We start from the raw sequence: 19,334 nt of genomic DNA, 5'->3' as shown, positions 1-19,334 counted from the left end.
CATTGGGTCGACACAAGCATTAGGTCGACATGGGCTTGGTCGACGTGGGGTTTTTCACTTTTTTTTACTCAAATGTCAACACTGTCAACACGGACACAGTTTGAAGTGCACCGCATCCGCTCGCAATGCTTCGGAATTTTATTCTCCCACCACGCCTTAGTGGATGGTAGGGCATGAAATACTGCCTGTCGGCTCAAAAAACAGTGAAAAACCCCATGTCGACCTTGCTGCCTGTCAACCTAGTTGCTGTAGACCCAATGACCGTATCCCGGTATGTGATACTGTTCACCATTGGATTTTTTTTAGGGCAGGGTACTGACCCCCGGGCAGGGCACTTTTTTCAATCGGGAGGGCACATTTTATATTACAAATTTAAATTAGAAACAAACAAATTATATAAAAAATTGCACACTGCACTAGGATTACACCCATTAAACATTACATTACATATTCTGTCGTAATGACAATTACACATTATGGCACATACTGTAATGCCTCTGACACATTATACCACACACCATAATGCCCATTACACATGATGGCACACACCGAAAGTTCTCAGCGGCATGTCAGCGCGCACAGTGCCATACACAGAAAGGGCAGGGTGCATTTTGAGGTTTTAAAAATGGGTGCAAAAGAAGCTTAGAGGGAACACCCTTTTCCACTTGCAGTCCCGGGTATGCTTCCCGGGACACTACCCTTTCACACTGGACTCAGACCTGGGATCGACCCGGGACAGCTTCATTCACACTGATCCTGGGAAATCACTGCAAATACCATATAAAACACAGTCTGGTAATAAAAAAAAGACCTTGTGAATGTTTGGGATGTGTCAGTGTTGTTACCTGCTATCTGCATTCATCTGTACAACATGTTACTACCGATTGCTGAGTGCCGCCTGTGAACTATGGAAGGAGCGGGCTGTTTAAGCTCTGCGGGTTATCGCACAAGTCCCGATGACAGCGAGCAGGCTTCCACCTCAGGGCGGGCCCCCGTACTGACAAACACTCAGTGCCCATGTGTGCCAGGATACGGGAAATCTATCCCTCTGTTTATTCTAACACAAATGTGGGGTGGCATGGTGCCAGAGCAAATCTACAGAACGCTGCATTCGCTGCCCCACAGCAAGGCACCCGGACATGAACAACACTAAAATGGAGTGTCTGTACCGTAGGAGCGGTCTCCTCTGCTGTCAGGTGCCGCCGCTGCACAGCCTGTGTGTCACGCAGACCCCGCCGGGAGAACTGGCTGCTGAAATCCATTCTGGGGTAGCGTAAAGTCCCACGGGACCATTCACACTGACTGTATCCCGTGTCGATTCCGGGTCCTACCCAGGTCAGGACCTGGGTAGAGATCCCGGAATGCTGAACACGGGATATTCCTCCAAGACCCTTTCACACTGCACTAAATCCCGGGTTGATGCGCGTTCATGTGCAAAAACCCGGGATATTTTTGCAAGTGGAAAAGGGGTAAGTGATCGAATTAGCATATTATTTAATAAAATGTATTTCTAGAGATGCACAGGTTGGTTTTTCTCAGCTAGATTTCCAAGATGCAATTATCCAGCGGTGTACACAGAACATTTGATTCAGCATAATTATTATAATCGGACATGATTATATATCTACTACTCAAACCATTGCAGAGTATGAGCATTATCTCTATCAACCCCTGGACTAAACGGTGTTGGCTTTCATACTGTAGCTGGACATTCAACGATGAAGGAAAATAGCAAATAAATTGAAGCTCATACATGAAACTAGAAGCATTTTTAAAAACCAGTGCAATTTCTTTGTGGTGCTTCTAGCACATGTCTGTTTGGCACATCAGTGCTGAAATACAGACCACACGAAGGTCAGACCACAACAGACTGTAACAACGATTTGTAAAATGGCAGAGGAGATAACACAGCATGGGTGACCTGGCCAGGTATCATTCAGATTAGTTATTCCAAAAACAGGAACAACATAGAAAACATATTTACGGAATTATATACAGTGTTCAAAATGCTCATAAGCGCATGAATAGTTCACTATTACCATGTAAAGCAGCGGTTCCCAAGCGCGGTCCTCATGGCACCCAGTCCAGGTGTTAAGGATATTCATGGTTCAGCACATATGGTTAAACCAAATTGACTAAAGGTGCTACACACGGGGCAATATGATCGCTGGCAATATATTGCTCAGCAATCATATTGCTCAGTGTCCCGTTTTCGGTCGCAGATGAAAATGTCACACTGCCGGGAGAAGAGGCAGTGGAAGTCGCTGGTCGGAGGAGCACGCTCCTCCGAACAGCGACCATTCAGGGGCTGAAAACGGGAGCGCGCCAGGTGATTTATCCCTGGTGCACACTCAAATCACTGGCGATACGGTCGCTCAGCGACCATATTTCCAGCGATATTTGCAATAATCGCCCCCGTGTGTACGCACCTTAAGGTAATTAATAAGTCAACTAAGGCCAAGCAAGCATATACTTAAAAGATGGGACCATTGGAGTGCCTTGAGGACGGCGCTTGGGAACCTCTGACGTAAAGAATAATGCCATGAATGGGAACATTCTTTAAATTTGGAACAATATATATATATATATGATTATTTAGATGCAACAAGTCTTGCATGGTTTATTGTTTGCGCCCCAACTCATTTTATTTGAATCATGATCACATATAACATAAAACTCGTGGAGCACTAATAACGGTACAATACAGAAAGAGGCAACCTGTGGTTTACTGGCTAATGTAGAACTACAAGTACCAGCAGCACCGATCAGCCAGGCATTCTTGGACTTGTAGCTACACAGGTACAGGAGAGCCACAAGAACCCCATGCATGGTATTGAAGCCAGGGTCAATGAAGCCCATGTTAAGATTACTAGCTAGCGGTAAGAAGCCAGTCCCGGTCGCAGCTGCACGGCAATACCGCTAGGTGCACGTAACCCTCCCGGTACTGGCTCCTTCCTACACCCATGCTTTCATGTCTCACCTTGAACATGGCAGCGGAAGGGGATGTCAGGCTGCAGCAGGAAGCCAGGCCTAAGGTTTCCTTAGCAACCCACAAGCCCTAGCATCGCACCAGCGACGGCGGCCAGTATGGGTCAAAACATTCATAAGCGCAAGGTGTGACCGTAAGTACTGGTTACAGCGCAGATATCACAAGTCATATCAATACTTTTATACACTCTCCAACGTAGTACTGACCCTTTCTGGCCATAGGTGACTCATTTGCACATATATGTCCATTATATATGGGACGGCATTCGTGTCTGGGTTGATTCTTTCTGCGCCATCTTTGTTTAGGGATGCCCAAATAACGTGCACAAGCAACCTAGTAACTGGTTTGCTATGGCAACTGCACACGTCGGGTTCTGCAATGCTGTGAGGAGATCATGGTGACTTTTTTATCAGACCAGGTATAATACTGAAAAGTCATATCACGTGTATAAAGTGGTACATCTTATCTATCTATTTCTTTTTCATTAAATATATGTGAGCTATTCCCAGTAAATAGCGATGTTTGGGTACCGTACCCCCAAATATTAAGGATCACCCAAATGTACTATGGAGTGATTGCAGCAGAAATCTCTTATATTTGCAGTGTCCATTTTATGTCTGCAAGGTTTCTATGGGGGCTGCGGTATGTACCAAGGGCCGAGGGGAACTTTGCAGCTGTAGGGAACAGCATTAGCCTATTTGCTGCTAAATTGCAAAATCTACCAGAGGGGGATACTCCGGATCCTGTTCTGGGGCACGGTGGTGGGTCCGATGGCTGTTCACGTGCATTTTCCAAAGGGGAACCAAACCAGTAAGCAGTGTGATCATGTTACGCTATCACATACTTACCTACATTTTAAACCCCCTATCCAGGAGAAGCCCAGAGAGGAGAGGGAATGGGCTCTAACATCATTAGGCCCCACCCTCGCATTTGCATAATGTTATGATTCACAGTTATGGGCCCCATACATCAGCAATCACAATTAATGGATTTCCAGATCCAGGGATTTTTTGGCCAGATAAATGGATTTTACAATCTATCTGATTTTGCCCACACATTACAGATTTATTTCAGTGATCAGCAGATTTTTCCATCTAAAGATTGCATCTTCATATCTGGAAATTGCCCAATCGATTGTTGTTCATAATGTAAATAGATGAATAAGACGAATTGGGAATGCCCACACATATAAAAAAGATCGGCAGATAATACCAGAATATTAAACATGTTTAAAAACCTGATTAAGCAATCGATTGGCGATTTTGATTGGGATTGCCAAAAGGGGGAGCCCACACATCTAAAATTAATTGTGGCAATCATCTCCATATCTGCAAATTGTCACAATTAATTGCTGATGTATGGGGCCCTTAACTTGGTGAAGGGGAGGTTCTAAAATTACCCAATTAAAAAAAGTTAGTCCTACCTCTGGTATATGTAACTACAATTCCAAGTATGATCTCCCCATATGGGGGATTCAGCCAATCTGCTGGGAACTTCCTGAAAAACCACAAGGTTTCTGGTCCTACCATGCTTTTCCATCTATATGCCAGGCCTATAGCTAGCTCTTATCGGAGCCTATCTCATGTTGAGGTTTCTCAAAAATGTAGGTGAAATTATTGGGTGCCAGAGGTTAAATATAACAAGACAAAATTATTTTGACAGTGCTAACACCACCTTTACAACACATACAAACATTTAAAACAGTATGGATAATAAAAATGCCAATAGCTTCCATGTCTTTCCTTTTTTTAAGCTAGTCTCAGGTTAGGTCTGGGTATGCGTCTTCCGATACAGATTTCCTGGCCAGGCAGCTGCATCTTTGGATGTAGCAAATTGCCTCCATCTGCATTTGCATAATTTAGCAGTACTGACTGCGTCAAACATTGCAGCTTCTACTGCACTGCGTCTATCTCTGAATCACCCCATTGTGTATCCCTTGTACATGCCTTTACTCTTTGCTCCTGTCCCATTTTCTGCTTCCCTACATAGCAGGCATCACAGGGTGATGCAGGAAAATACATGTATTGGGGTATACAGTGAGGTTACTAATATGAAGTTTGTACATGACTTGAGAAAGCAGATGCACTAATAGGAAAGCAAAGTAATTCACATTAAATCCAGGAGATAAGAAACACGGTAAGACTCAGTTCACCAGTTAACTGATAGAAATTTCGGTACTTGTGTATTATCACGGTGCCCCCGATATTAAGTCGCACGACTTTTAATCGCATCGCATTTCATGCCATACACCCGATGCACACCGATGCGATTTAAAAATGTATAAGCCCCCTATACGATTTGAAATTGTAAAAGCACCCTAATGGGTGCTTACAATGTTAAATGCACCCCCACGCCACCCCCAGTTTGAACGCCAACCCGAAGCGTGGCGAGCGCAGCAGTACGCGTCCTCCGACCTTTTCATACCCCCACTATCCACGTCGGTGTGGAGTTGATTTTATAGCGTGGCGAGCCCCGCGAGGGGACGCGGATTACTTTACATGTATTTCGCTGCGCTCGCCACGCTTCGGGCTCGGTGGCTCGCTATATAAAATCAACTCCACGCCGACGTGGATAGTGGGGGTATGAAAAGGTCAGAGGACGCGTACCGCCGCCCCACGCGACCTCCCTGCGCTCGCCACGCTTCGGGTTCACGTTCATAGTGGGGGTGGTGTGGGGGTGCATTTAACATTGTAAGCCCCCATTAGGGTGCTTATACAATTTAAAATCGCATCGCATCACTTTGTATGGCATTGTATGCCATATACAATGCTATACAATTTTAACATTGTATGACATCGGGGGAAATCTCGTCGCATCGCATGCCTTATGGTCTGCGATGCGATGGGCGCCGTGATAGTACACATGTACCGAAATTTCCTCTAATAGTCAGCAGTGCCTATACCATCTGCTAGCACCTAGAAAGCCTGGGTCATTGAAGGACACAGCACTAAGCCACAGTTCCGTACCAGACTGTCACAAGACTCGTTTTGCAGTGTCCTTCCCTATTGGAAATCACCCTCTTTATCTTGCTCCATGTTTTCAATAATTCCTATATTTTGTTTCTTCATGCATAAGTAACCGTGGAGCAATCTGTGTAATCTATTACATTTGTTTTGCAGGATTATATATTTATCTGTAATGTCAAGCACATCAATATCTATTAGTCTTCCTGCCAGTGCCTCTATAGAGTCGCCTCCAACAATAAAAGATCATGTTAAAGCCAAGCAATGTCTGATTGTACATAAGTGAGTATTAATGTCAGTGTATGCAGTCTGACTCCATAATATGAAGAATATGAGGTGTTATTAGGCATGTTTATAATTGCATAACATACATGTTTGTAAAGCCCCAGACACACGGGGCAACAGGTGCCCTGTGCTGAGCGATACTGCTTAGCACTGATCACTCAGCACACAGCAATGCACCAGCGATGTGTGCTGAGCTATCTGGCACGGCCAGTGTTTGCTTGTTAGAGAACACTGGCGATGACTAGATTTATACTGCAGTAGTATACATCTAGCCTGCGGATGCGCGGTCCATCATGGAGCGATCCGTGCTTCCTTTCTAAGAAATCCAGTTAGATCGCTTAGAAAGAGGGCTATAATCGCCCTGTATGTATGCCGCATAAGTACCTGCAGAATAAAGGCACCTCCTTATATCCCGGCCCGCTAATTGGACAATTAAAAAAAATGGGTATAAATACCCTCACATGGGGATTAGTCTCTATGCCTTGATAAAGGAATTATTGTTTGAAACGCGTTGGCGGAAGGGACTTGAGAGCAGTGGATGAACACCGGGTGAAACATCTATGACAGTACCCAGGGACGCCTGAGGTCACTCTATCATGCTGTCTGTGTCTACAATCTTTGTGGACATTAAAATTTGGTGTCCATTGTTTGCACCCATGATATTTTTATTGTGAATTTTTATTGTATTTTTAAAGCTTAGTTACATTAAATGTTATTTCACCATTGGAGACATATTCTTGATTTCCCTACATGTTGAAAAACTTCTAAGGAAAGGAGGACCAGCACTGGAGATTAATTTCTCCCTCCATTTTGAGCTACTGATGTCTACTGAATTGAAGTGGACAACAATACAGGGTATGGTTCCCCTACTTAAGCATTTTCATGCATTAGATTGAGGACTAGACAGTATCACACCATGAATGGTCTCTTTTTCTTATATGTTTGGTGAGAGAAAAATCTAGTAACAGGAGAAGATACAGCTTTTGACTGAAAATTGGATACCTATTTAGCAAACGCTATAAAAGTCTACCTATCAGTGGACTTTGAAATACTGAATATCGGACCTAGAAACAACCTCATATCGGGGAGCGCCTGAAGGCTGTCAGTATTTTCCATTTTTTTCAATTTAAAAAAAAACGACCATTCACTATAAAAGTATCAAAGTTCAAAACAGACAAACATTTAGTCTATAACACGTATTAACTGAAGGGAAAAAATATGTAAAAAAACATGCCTCCTCCTAAGACACCTATTACAAGCTGAAAAAGAAAGGTTATATCTATAAGGTAGTCAGAAGGTGCCCATAAACTGGTGCGATCTGTTTTTACCCGATTCCGATGGATCGGGACAAGAAATTGGCTGAAAAGTATCCAAACCGCATGTGTTTGACAACTGATCCAAGGCCCCTTCCCATGTCCATCAGATCGGAGGTCGGGCGTGCTGCACATAAGATAAATCGGATGTGCAGCCATCAGTGCACTTTGCATCCTATTCCCTTGAACTTGGAGTACATGCCTATGTGAACAAGTCTGTCATGCGACAAGATAAGAAGCTGCTTCTGTAAGTTGATATTTAAGATTGTTTTTCTTTTGTCTAGACTTGATATCGGAGTTGCTGCTATCCGCATTCAAAGAGCATGGAGGTGCCACCACAACAGGCAGCTTTTTATGCTCCTTAAACATGCTGCTCGAGCCGCTGTAAGTATCTCAGTAAGAAATCTCAGTTTGAGTCTGATCTTGAATGTTGCTGCTACTGCGTTAGCGTCTTTTGCCATAGTCCTGATTGGGACTATGTTATGCTAGTATCAGTCCTTCCCTAGTGTACAGCTGTGCATCTTAATATGCAAGAACTGAGATGCCCACTTTGAGCATCTTTAGACACTGTGAATCTTTTACACTGAAGTCTTTAGATGCCACCATTCAGTGGTGTAGCAGTGCCACCGCAGTCCAAGGGGTGGCATGGAAGAGCCAGCACTGCTGGGCTACAGGGCCTCTTCAGATTCCATGTGGTTTGTCATTCTGCATGGAATCTGCTGAAAATGGCCCTCTAAAAATGTCGGCCACCTTGGAGGAGACCAGTGGTAGAGGTTCTATTGGACCTTTAGCGTCCCTCAGGGGAGCGCAACACATATAGTGTTACCCGTAAGCAAGCATGTAACCCATGGCAACAAGCAAAAACCCTTGCCAACGGACATGTAACCTCTGGTAACGAGCATGAAACCCCTGATATGACCCATGGCAACAAGAATGAAAGCCCTGGCAATGAGCTTGTTACCGAAGGCAATGGCATATATTCAATGCCGTGGGCGAGCGGTGACTGCGAGCAGGACTTTTTGCTCGCAGTCACCGCTCACCCTGTCAGTATTCAACTGACCCCCCCTCATTCGCAAATTCCCCCTCGCTCCGTTTTTTGAGCGAGGGGGAATTTGCGAATGTGCCTCCAAAAGCTGCGAGAGCCGAGGCTAATTACAGCGAGTTTGCTGCACTAGCCGCGGCTCTCGCAGTTTAGGGGAATCCTCGCAGTTTTGTGACTGCGAGGATTCCCCCGGAACGTTGCATAGTGCGAGCGGCCGGCGCGAGGGTTAAACTGCGAGGATCACTGGTTTTCTGTGATCCTCGCAGTTTAACCCCCTCGCCGGCCGCTCGCACCGGCATTGAATACTGGCCAATGAGTAAGAATCCGCTGTCAAGGAGCATTTAAGTAAGAAAATGATAAGTAATGTATTGGGTGGGGCAGAAATGTTTTGGTCATGGGGGCACAACATTTCTAGTTACACCACTGCCACCATTGGTTGCACCAGCCCATTGCTCAGAGTATGCTCTTCAATGTACATTAATGAAATGTCTGAGTTCACTACCAGTCTAGCAACACATGTGCTACACTCTCATAACATGCTCATGGGACTATGGGCTTAATGTAATAGGGTGTGAGAGATTTTGGGAGAGTTTACAATTTTTTTTTAAAGCGCGATCATTTACACTGAAAACCCAGGTTGATTTTGCCATGTAATTAATTGCCGATTAAAAAAAAAGGGAAATTCTCCCCAAATCTCTCACTTTCTGATTCTCACACCCTATTACATTTGTCCCATTGGGCCTTATTCTAGTTCACTCTTAGAGGCAAATTCCTTCTCAGATGGACAAAACCATGTGCACTGCAGGTGGGCAGATGTAACAGGAGCAGATATAATTAGATTTTGGTGAGTTATTTTGTTTCTGTGCAGGGAAAATACTGACTGCTTTATTTCTACACTGCAGTATAGATCTCACTTTGAAAAACCCCACCCAAATCTAACTCTCTCTGCACATGTTACATCTGCCCCCCCTGCAGTGCACATGGTTTTGTCCATCTAAGAAGGAATTTGTCAGAAAGAGTGAACTAGAATAAGACCCATTGTCTCCTATTGGAGCCTAGATTTGGTATGAGGCTCACTGAATCCGAGAGGTTGCCATCAATAAAGTACAGATTGTGTCTCTCATACCCAAAATGCTTGGGACCAGAAATATTGTGAATTTCAGATTTTTTTATATTTTGGAATATTTGCATATCATAGTGTTTTTTGGGGAAGGAACCCACATCTGATCATAATGCATGTGTGCTTCTTATATACCTTATACACATAGCCTGAAGGCACTAAATAAAATGTATGTACATTGAACCATCAGAGGGCAAAGAAGTCTCTTCTCAGTCTTGCTAAAAAAAATCCTGGATATTGGGTATGGGAGGCTCATCCTGTACATAATGGTAGATCAACTCTAATTTTTCATTCATTATTTTAAGGAAACATGCGCAACATATGGGATTCTGAAGAAGGTCAGCCCCCTGGAAGCGGAACTGTTGCGAGATCCTGGGATGCGGTGTAAAGTAAGATTCAGGTACAGTTTGGCCGGATAAAGCTCAAATTCCTCCCAATGCACCAGTATCCTGAGAAATTCAGCAATGTTGCCCAATAAATGGGCACAGTCCATTATTATTGAAGTAGAATTATCATCAAAGCCTGCATAATATGTATAGACATTTAACGGTGGTTTTTGAAAAGGTTCATTTTTGCCTTAACCCTTTAAGTCAGGGGTCTTCAACCCATGGCCCGCGGGCCACGAGTGGCCCGCGGAGCTGATCTCAGTGGCCCCCTGCCCACCATGCACAGGATTTTTTTTTTTAAAGTAAAATAAAATGCTGCCGAGGGAGGCAGCGTAATGGAGTCCCCCCGGGTGCCGCCTACCCGATTTTCATTGGCTGCAATCAAGGCAGAGGAGTGGATCCAGCGTGGCTGAGGGAGGAGGAGGCACGTCTGGTGGGAGCTGGGACCCGGCGAAGCTGCTGGAGGAGGCAACGCAGCTGGCGGGAGCAGGTGACCTGGCGCAGGAACTGCAGGAGGAGGAGGCACAGCTGGCGGAGGGGACCCGGTGAAACTGCAGGAGGAGGCATGGATGGTGGAAGCAGGTGACCCGGCAAAGCTGCAGGTTGAGGAGGTACAGCTGGCGGGAGCAGGGGACCTGGCAAAGCTGCAGGCATTACTGGGGGCATTGTGTGTGGTGCATTGTGTGTGAGGGGCACTGCTGGGGCATTGTGTGTGAGTGGCACTGCTGGTGCATTGGGTGAGGGGCACTTCTGGGGCATTGTGTGGGGGCACTGCTGGGGCATTGGGTGAGGGGCACTGCTGGGGCGTCATATGTATAAGCAGGAGTACTGCTGGCATTATGGTCTGTGGCATAATGGGCATTAGTGTGGGGCATAATGTGCAATGGGCATAATTTTGTGTGGATTAATGTGTAATGGGCATCACGTGTGCGGCATAATGTGTAATGGGCATTACGGTGTATGACATAAAGTACAACAGGTATTACGGTGTGTGGCATAATGTCTAATGGACACTATGGTGTGATGCACAATGTGTAATGGGCATTACGGATAAACAGTGTAACAGTGTATATTGATTTAAGTAGCCTTTCATTGTTTGGGTTTGATATGTGAGGCATACTAGTTCACTGTGTGGGCCTTCATGTTTATATGTCACTGTGCAGCCTTCAGTCAACTTAAGTGTGTCAGGACAAAGACCATTCCTGCGGTAACCAATGTCTGGTCATGCAGGTTGCAAAAGAGGTGTCAGGTAATTGTTTTCCTGCTAGTTCACACTCTTTATTAGACCACGCCCCTTATAATAAGGCCACACTCTCTTTGGGAGCGCGCCTACGGCATGTGCAATTTATTCAATATCAAATTATATATGGGGGGGGGGGGGGCACATATTTTACTGTTTGCACTGGAACCCAAATTGGCTGCTGATGACTATTGGTGCACGTGTGTGTGGGGGGGGGTTATGTGCTGAGTATGGGCGGCTGTGCCAATTATCTATGAAGGACTGTGCTGACGTTATAGGGGAGCTGTGATTCTATGGGGCTGTCCGAAATACTGCAGTAGAGTTTAGTGGCCCTCGGGCTACACTGGATTTTTTTAGGTGGCCCACGCTGTCTTAAAGGTTGAAGACCCCTGCTTTAAGTGGCAAGGAAATTTGTCAAAATTGGTGAGAAACTTGCCAAGTCAAAATGGATTTTATCCATCATAATGACCTGTAATGTTTACCTTATATAGGAAATACAATCTTTTTTAACACAACTTTTTTTTATTTGAATTTATATAACAAATGTGAGTGACGCTGGCATTTTTAGCAGATATAGGGGGATATTCAATCTCGCTCTCCATTCCCGACGGGGGAAATGGCGGCGGGGACCTATTCATTGCTGTCTTCCCCAGACAGCATTGAACAGGGATCTCGGCAGAACGTGCCTGACTTCACAAGCAGTCGAGCACGTTGTGCCGAGAAAGGGTAGGAATTGATGTACTCCTGGCCGCAGCTCGCCGATTTCCCAGTCAAGCCAGCCGAGATCGAGGCAGGGTCACGGCTGTCGGGCCAGCCCGACAGGCGTGACCCTACATTGAATAACCCCATATTGCACATCTCTCACATAGATGTTGGCACTAAAAGGGTTAATACAATTAGGCCTAAATTGTATAATTGTGTTATATAAGTTGTAATCTTTAAAGAACAGAGTTGTTGCTTGTAGCTATTATTAATATTTCAAAAATGACAAGAGTTGTGTGATTTACAGTAAGATATTCCACATGTGTAGAGCAAAAGGACAGGACTTCATCTTTCCAGTCTTCAAACATGCCCTTAAAACTAATTTCTTTACCGCAGCCTACCACACCTAGCCTCCAGCCTCTGCACATCTTATATCTGATCTCCTTGCCCTTTTTGTGTCCACCAATAGGCCCTCTCCCATCAATACTCTCTACATAAGGATGTGAACTGAGATTTGCAACTATGTAATTTTGTATAACATTCTGGTCGTTTTGTTCCATCTTTGTGCCCCGGGGCTCTGGAGGAGGACTAAGGGGCCCACTGCTGCCACCCTGGCACATTGTGAACTTAGGTTGGAGTGGAAGAGGGGGCGCAAATTATAGATTTTTGTAACCGAGGGCAACCACTCTCAAGCTCCGCCACTGACTGTGTTGTACCACGCCGCAAAGCCTGTGTGGTGGCAAATAAATAAGCAAAATAATAACAATAATAAAAAGTATATATAAATATCAAAATTCCTTATCTTCACTAAAAAGACAAATAGAACAGAACAACTGTAATAACCTGACGTTAACTTCTAACAGATCTTTGCAGTGAGACTAATGCCAAGAACAGATGCAGTGTAATATAAGGTTTTTCTGTTACAGATTTGCTGGCTACGAGTTCCCACCATGCATTGTGTTTAAGATTTTCCACTGTTCAGGTGGCCGAGGCAGCCGATACATCAGTGGGAAGAGAATAATTAACGCTTCAAGTGAGGTGACGTATAAGTTGCCTTCATTTCAGTTAACCAATGCAGCTGTCTTTGAATAGGAATTGTGGGTGCAAGTGGTGCTGCTACTACAGGGTCCCCAGAAGCACTTACATTAGGCACTGCGACCCCTAAAGAAAAGCACGGTCCTCTTCTGGGCCTCCAAAGATACCCCTTGTTTGCTCTTTTCTGAGTAGTCCGGGGTCCAGGTGGCTTCAGTGATATCAGTTTATTGTTTAATTGAGCCATCTCTAATGATTGCGCTTGAATGCACCCATTTCTTATATATTCGGTTCTAGCACCAACTGAGTTTTTATGTCCTTAGCATCTTAATGGGATGATCCAGCTTGTAGTCCAATTGAATCAGTACAATGATTTGTAGATTACTAACACAAAGTAGGATACCTATAGTAGAGGAAACCACCTCTATGGGGGAAATTTACTAGTAGTTCTATTTCACATTGGATGTTGCTGTGGGCAACCAATCAGATGCTATTATTATGCTTGTAGAAGGTGCTAAATAAATCAGAAATAGAACTCCCATCTTATTACATTTCCCTGCAAGAGCTCCAGGAGAGATCTTCTCAAACGCCTTGTATTCACGCATTCAAACAGAATAATCACACTACAGCCATAGTTGTGATATCAAGGATCCTGAAGACAAATACAAGTTATTTGAAACATTGATATCCCAACTATGGCTATAGCGTGATTATTCTGTTTGACAAAAGCTTTGAGTGCCGCACCTCCAGCATATAGATAGATTCATGGATAAAATGAACAAAAAGCAGGATTGCAGGATTTCCCCTGAATCGCCACTTCAATGTATTGCTTTTACCGCTCCTAAAAAGTACTTAGCGAGGCAGCCATCTCGGGCAGTGATATAGGGGGTTATTTTGGTTCACTCTTTCTGACAAATTCCTTCTTAGACGGACAAAGCCATGTGCACTGCAGGTGGTGTAGAGAGAGTTAGATTTGGGTGGGGTTTTACTTCAAAGGGAGATCTATATTGCAGTGTAAAAATAAAGCAGCCAGTATTTTGCCTGCACAGAAACAAAATAACTCACCCAAATCTAATTCTCTATGCACATGTTACATCTGCCCCACCTGCAGTGCACATGGTTTTGTCCTTCTAAGAAGGAATTTGTCAGAAAGAGTGAACCAAAGTAACCCCCATAGAGAGCTTTGCTGGTCCCAGGTAAAATGAAGGGAGGCAATGCTACACCCCTTAGGGGAAAAAATGGAACAAATACCTCCTCAGGGAGATGTGTGGGGGCATCAACCCCTCAGCCAGGGGCAATTCAAAGGGGGGGGGGGGACGGGGACGTGATCAGTGCGAGCACACAGAGCTTCCCCTCTCAGGCCCTCTGTCTAGGGTAAACTACATACGATTACAGTGCAATGAAACATACAGTAAACCTGATCCTGCCCTGGTGACATCATAATCAAAGAGGTGTGGGAACATCTGCTATACATAACAATACAGAATAACAATTGTAGCAGCTGGACACAGGAAAGTGTGTGTTTCTGCGTAGCTGCCATGGCTGAGACAGACAGCAGAGGGCAGACATGAGACAAGAACCAGTCACTGTAGAACATTACAGCAGCCAGCCCATGTCACGCATCACTGCCCCTTACTAGTTACAGCTGACCCATACCTAGGTTCTTATACTTTCTTATGACTTACCATTGTTGATAGAGTTACAAGATCCTTTCTATTTGGTATACGGTCGTTGCATTGGGTCGACCACTGAAGATTGACCTGAAATAGGTTGACATGCATAAGGTCAACATCAATGGAAGGTTGACATGGGTTTTTTTGAGTCGACATGTGTTGACAGGTGGCATTTCATGCCATACTAGGGCGTGGAGGGAGAATAGAACAGTGCGCCAATCACAGCGAGCCATGCGAGGGGACACGGTGAACCAATAGTGTCCATGTCGACCATGTCTACATTCGGGACCAAACAAAAAGTGAAAAACCCACGTCCACCTTTTGTTTGTCGACCTAATGCATGTCAACCTAATTCAGGTGTTGACCTAAGCCATGTCGATCTTCAGTGCTCAACCTGTGGTTGGTTGACCCAATGACCCATACCCTTATATATATGTATATCCTGATCCACATCATTAAACTATTTTATCAGGCTGCAGCCGATGCTTGCAAGTTGATGGGAAGCCGTGCGTATTATGAGCAATTCATTTGTGATCAGCTGGAGTATCAGAGACACAGAATAACTGATGTTGTGGACGTGGCGACATTCAAAGATTATATGCAGGTAAGAAAGGAAAAAAAGGGCAGCGCTATTTACGAAGGCATGAAACAGGGTTCCTCAGATGGTCTGTGTTCCTGCCGATTGAACCATTGTTGTATGTATAGATGTAGCAGCGTTTCACAGCAGCGTTTTACTCAAGATGACGCGGTTTTGGGGGCATATTTCCTTACAGCAGCTGTGTACAAAGACGCATCTGCTCCTTCTCTGATTTAGGGCCAAGACACGCTTCATAAATTTTACACCTCTACATAAACCATTTGTAGGGGGATGACAAGTGTCACCTCTTTTCTCTGACAGCATCCATGCAATATAGGTACGGATGCAAGATGGGGGCAACCCAAGGGTTTAGCTAGCACAGGTGCAGGGACTGCAGCGGTGGAGATGTTCACAATACCGATGCCGGCATCCTGAGACCGGTGCCCGAATCCCAACATTAATGAGAATGCATGCTCCGGAATCAGGACGCCGATACATAAGTATACGGGTAGGGTTAGGCCAGTGGAAGGGGGGATGCGCATGTAGGTGTGGCTATGCCTGCTCGGGGGGAGGTGGCTGACATCACCTGACGTCGTCCTCCCGCCCCCTTTTTGGCTACCTGTGGCCGGAATAAAAGTCAGTCAGTTTACCAGAGGGGAGAGAAATCATTTGATCGTGTGCGACCATCGACTGAATACTCTCCCATTCATCCGCATGCGAGGGGATGTGTTAGGGAACACATCCCCTTGCATGCTCGCAACGGGATTCTGGCACCGGACGTTCGGCCGGGCAGCCATTACCTGTTCACCAGGCTGCGAACATACGCAGCCTAGCAAACAGGTCTGAATCAGACTCAGTGCTCTGTGAGGCAGGTTCTATATTCTGGTATTCCAGCAAACTGTGCACCAACCCCCTCTGCACAGCTTTGTGATTCACGTCTTTACTTAGAGAGGGCTGGGCCCTGATGATGTGTTACTCATTGCTCCGCCCCCACAATGGCCACCTGCATCTCCCCTCTAGCTGATTACGATTTATAGGACACTGCCATGCTGACTAATCCTTATTTGATGATAATTAGGCACCAGTGTAGTCTGTTGTTTTGTGTAGGCACAACAAGTCTTGTAATATTACAGCAAATCGATCATTAATCAGTGAAATAAATAATAATCTGACATAACATTTCATGTTGCCATGTGCTTTTTATATAGTATATAAGTCACCTTGATGAAACGCCAGCATATCGCGGAGGGCGGGATAACTGCTGGAGAAGGCTGTCGCTGAAAAATATGCCAAGGACTACAATTATGTATGACATAATGGACTATGCAGAGTCTGGAACTGTATCTGAGAGACTGAAAGAAGAACTTAAGCTTCTCCTACAGATCCCTCAAACTGAAGATGTGCAGCGCAGACAGCTGAGCGCTGTCACACAGATCAGGTCACTAAGCCTTTCTTGTGCTTTATCCTCCAATGATTCTGTCTTTTATCGGGTACCATGAGGTTTGACAACAATTCATAAAGGCAGCTCTATAATGAACCTAATGTAAATGAAATTAAAAATGGTAACACATAATGGGCATGATCTAGAAGTGGACACAGGCCCTTATTCAGGTTGATTCGGTGGGGCACGAATTTGCACGGGGGCTGATGTATTGCGTATGCGCAGCAGCATTTCTGCGCATGTTTATACTGCCTTTCGAGTGGGGGGTGGAGAGGGGCGCAAGGGCCGGCCTGGATCATTGGCATATGTGAACGCCCAGTGTTTCATGGGTGTTCCCATGAAAATGCTGGGCGTACATGTACTAATACGTTCCTGACGCACGTGTGGGGGTCGGACAGCTGACATAACCGGATCTTAGCTGCCCGCTGAATTCCCTGGAAATCTGCACGAGTTGTCTTGGCCACCCTTACATATGTGTGCGCCTTCACCATCATTCGATGGTCAGCGACCATCGAAAGATGGGGAGGTTCCCACTGGCATGCGGATGGATGTTTATTCAAAACATCCATTCGCATGCCGGGTGAACGAAACCGGCGTAAGAAGAGGGGGAGGGGGTACCACCATTTGCAGGGCGGGTTCTAGTGGACTCGCAAAGATGCGAATTCATGCCCAACCAGAATAAGGGCCACAGTGCACACAAACGGCGATTACAGACAGTTCACACACAGAGGATTTATTCGCAAAGCAAGTGGCAGGTGGTCAGCATTTGGAGGAGGTGACTGGGGATGGCAAGAAAAATGCAGAGCAGTTAGTACTCTTGTCTGGGTGAGCCATAGTCAGCCACTGCCGTTGCAAATGTAGCTGGATAGGCCCCAGTGGCTTAGTTTAGAAGCTCGTTCTTAGACAACATGGCGTTGGTTAGAGGCTTGACGGTGCAACCACTATTCCCAATGCTTCCACTTTTACATGTAGTCAACCTTATTCCTTTACTCTACCCAAGTAGGTACCCAAGATTTAGTTTAGAAGCTCGTTCTTAGACAACATGGCGTTGGTTAGAGGCTTGACGGTGCAACCACTATTCCCAATGCTTCCACTTTTACATGTAGTCAACCTAATTCCTTTACTCTACCCAAGTAGGTACCCAAGATAACACTAGGGGAGGAATTCAAATGATTGCGCAACCAGCAGCCAGCAGATGGGGCCCAACTGAGCTATTCAAATGTTGCTCTGTTTGGGCGCTATCAGCTGCTGGCGGCAGCATTTCAGCTTGCACCTTCCAGGCGTGGAGTACACAGGTGTGACTTTTCGCATTAGATTGGTCAGGTTTAGCTGCTATACGTGGCTAAACCTGATACTTAGTGGTGCGACATGCGCAATAAAAAAGATCAATTGAATCGGGCCATCATCTCAAGTCACAATAGAGACGGGAGATCAGGTGGGATGTAACAATCGAATTCCCCCTTGGGGTTACATTTGTGTTTAACCTTGGCATTTAAAACAGCAGTCTTATTAGAAGCAAAACAATGTGTATAAATTTATCGTCAACAGGTAGATTTACTAAAGGTGTAAAAATAAAAAGTGGTGTCTAGATCCTAGCTATGATGTCTATTTTCATCCTATTGATAGAATGTGATTGGTTGCTATTGGAAACATCACCACTTTTCAGTTTTGGAAACTTAAGTAAATCTATCCCCAGATCTTCAAAAGGACTACAATATAATTATTGCTCTGTTTAAAGCTAAAGAAATATGGGGGATGAAACAGTAGCTGTTTGTTAAACCAATCTCTTGGGGCTTGATCATTTAAATTCAGTAATGATGGGTACACAAGGGTTCATTCATTTTGTCGAGGAAAGGTCGATTTAATACAAAACTGGGCAAATCATCCGTTCTGCATTATATAAAGCCTGTCCTTTGTCAAAGAGGTTAATTATCCGGTGTGTACCAGCATCTCTCTCTTGTTCTGTCTTTCCAAAGAATACTGCGGTGCAGATCAGTCCACACTAAGGACTATCTTCTAGAAGGGGCTACATAAATGAGAAGCACAATCTGAAATCTCAAAAAAAATTATAGTACATTTCTGTGAGTCTTAATAGTAAACTCACAGTCACTGCCTGGGAATGCAATATACTGTACATTTCCAATCCAGTTCTGAGACCTAGAGCAGTGGTTCCCAACCCTGGTCCTCAAGTACCCCCAACAGTGCACGTTTTCCAGGTCACCCGGCAGGTGCACAGATTATTCAGGCACATTTTAACCCCTTCCCGACATTTGACGTATATATACGTCATGGCCGGGATGTACTTCCCGACACATGACGTATATATACGTCATGGCTTTAAACTGTCCCCGCGTCTATAGACGCGGTGACAGTTTGTAAATGTCTGCTGTCCCTGACATCCCCCCTCGCTGCCCAGGGGGGGCAGGGATGCCCCCCCCCGGTCGGCGATCGCTGTGATTGGCTGTTCAAATGTGAACAGTCAATCACAGCGTTTCCTGTGTTACCGGCGGCTAAGCCGCTCGGTAACACAGTGATCGGTGGTGATCGGTGCTGTTAAGTACAGCACCGATC

At 45.1% G+C, this 19,334-nt stretch overlaps 2 protein-coding genes across 5 annotated transcripts in view; one reads left to right on the top strand and one right to left on the bottom strand.

The window, feature by feature from the left end:
- The window catches only part of APOO (apolipoprotein O), a 58,753-nt gene extending 55,519 nt beyond the window's left edge, over positions 1–3,234 (bottom strand). Inside the window, exon 1 of one of the 2 annotated variants that reach the window (XM_083172000.1) lies at positions 3,196–3,234. In XM_083172000.1, coding sequence (XP_083028126.1) covers positions 3,196–3,219 — 24 coding nt within the window. In that variant the 5' untranslated portion in view covers positions 3,220–3,234. Of the gene's footprint in view, positions 1–2,980; positions 3,100–3,195 lie in introns of those variants that run through there. The other variant, XM_083172001.1, reaches the window with a different exon arrangement.
- The window catches only part of C2HXorf58 (chromosome 2 CXorf58 homolog), a 23,585-nt gene continuing 7,234 nt past the window's right edge, over positions 2,984–19,334 (top strand). Inside the window, exons 1-7 of one of the 3 annotated variants that reach the window (XM_083171998.1) lie at positions 2,984–3,122; positions 6,109–6,234; positions 7,835–7,934; positions 10,018–10,112; positions 12,967–13,078; positions 15,218–15,349; positions 16,531–16,760. In XM_083171998.1, coding sequence (XP_083028124.1) covers positions 6,128–6,234; positions 7,835–7,934; positions 10,018–10,112; positions 12,967–13,078; positions 15,218–15,349; positions 16,531–16,760 — 776 coding nt within the window. In that variant the 5' untranslated portion in view covers positions 2,984–3,122; positions 6,109–6,127. Of the gene's footprint in view, positions 3,123–3,145; positions 3,408–6,108; positions 6,235–7,834; positions 7,935–10,017; positions 10,113–12,966; positions 13,079–15,217; positions 15,350–16,530; positions 16,761–19,334 lie in introns of those variants that run through there. The other 2 variants (XM_083171999.1, XM_083171997.1) reach the window with 2 other exon arrangements.

This window comes from Crinia signifera, chromosome 2, assembly GCF_055691185.1.
Source record: "Crinia signifera chromosome 2, ASM5569118v1, whole genome shotgun sequence".
NCBI lineage: Eukaryota > Metazoa > Chordata > Amphibia > Anura > Myobatrachidae > Crinia > Crinia signifera.
Note: the sequence above shows the minus strand (reverse complement) of the source record. Positions and strands in the feature narration are given on the sequence as shown.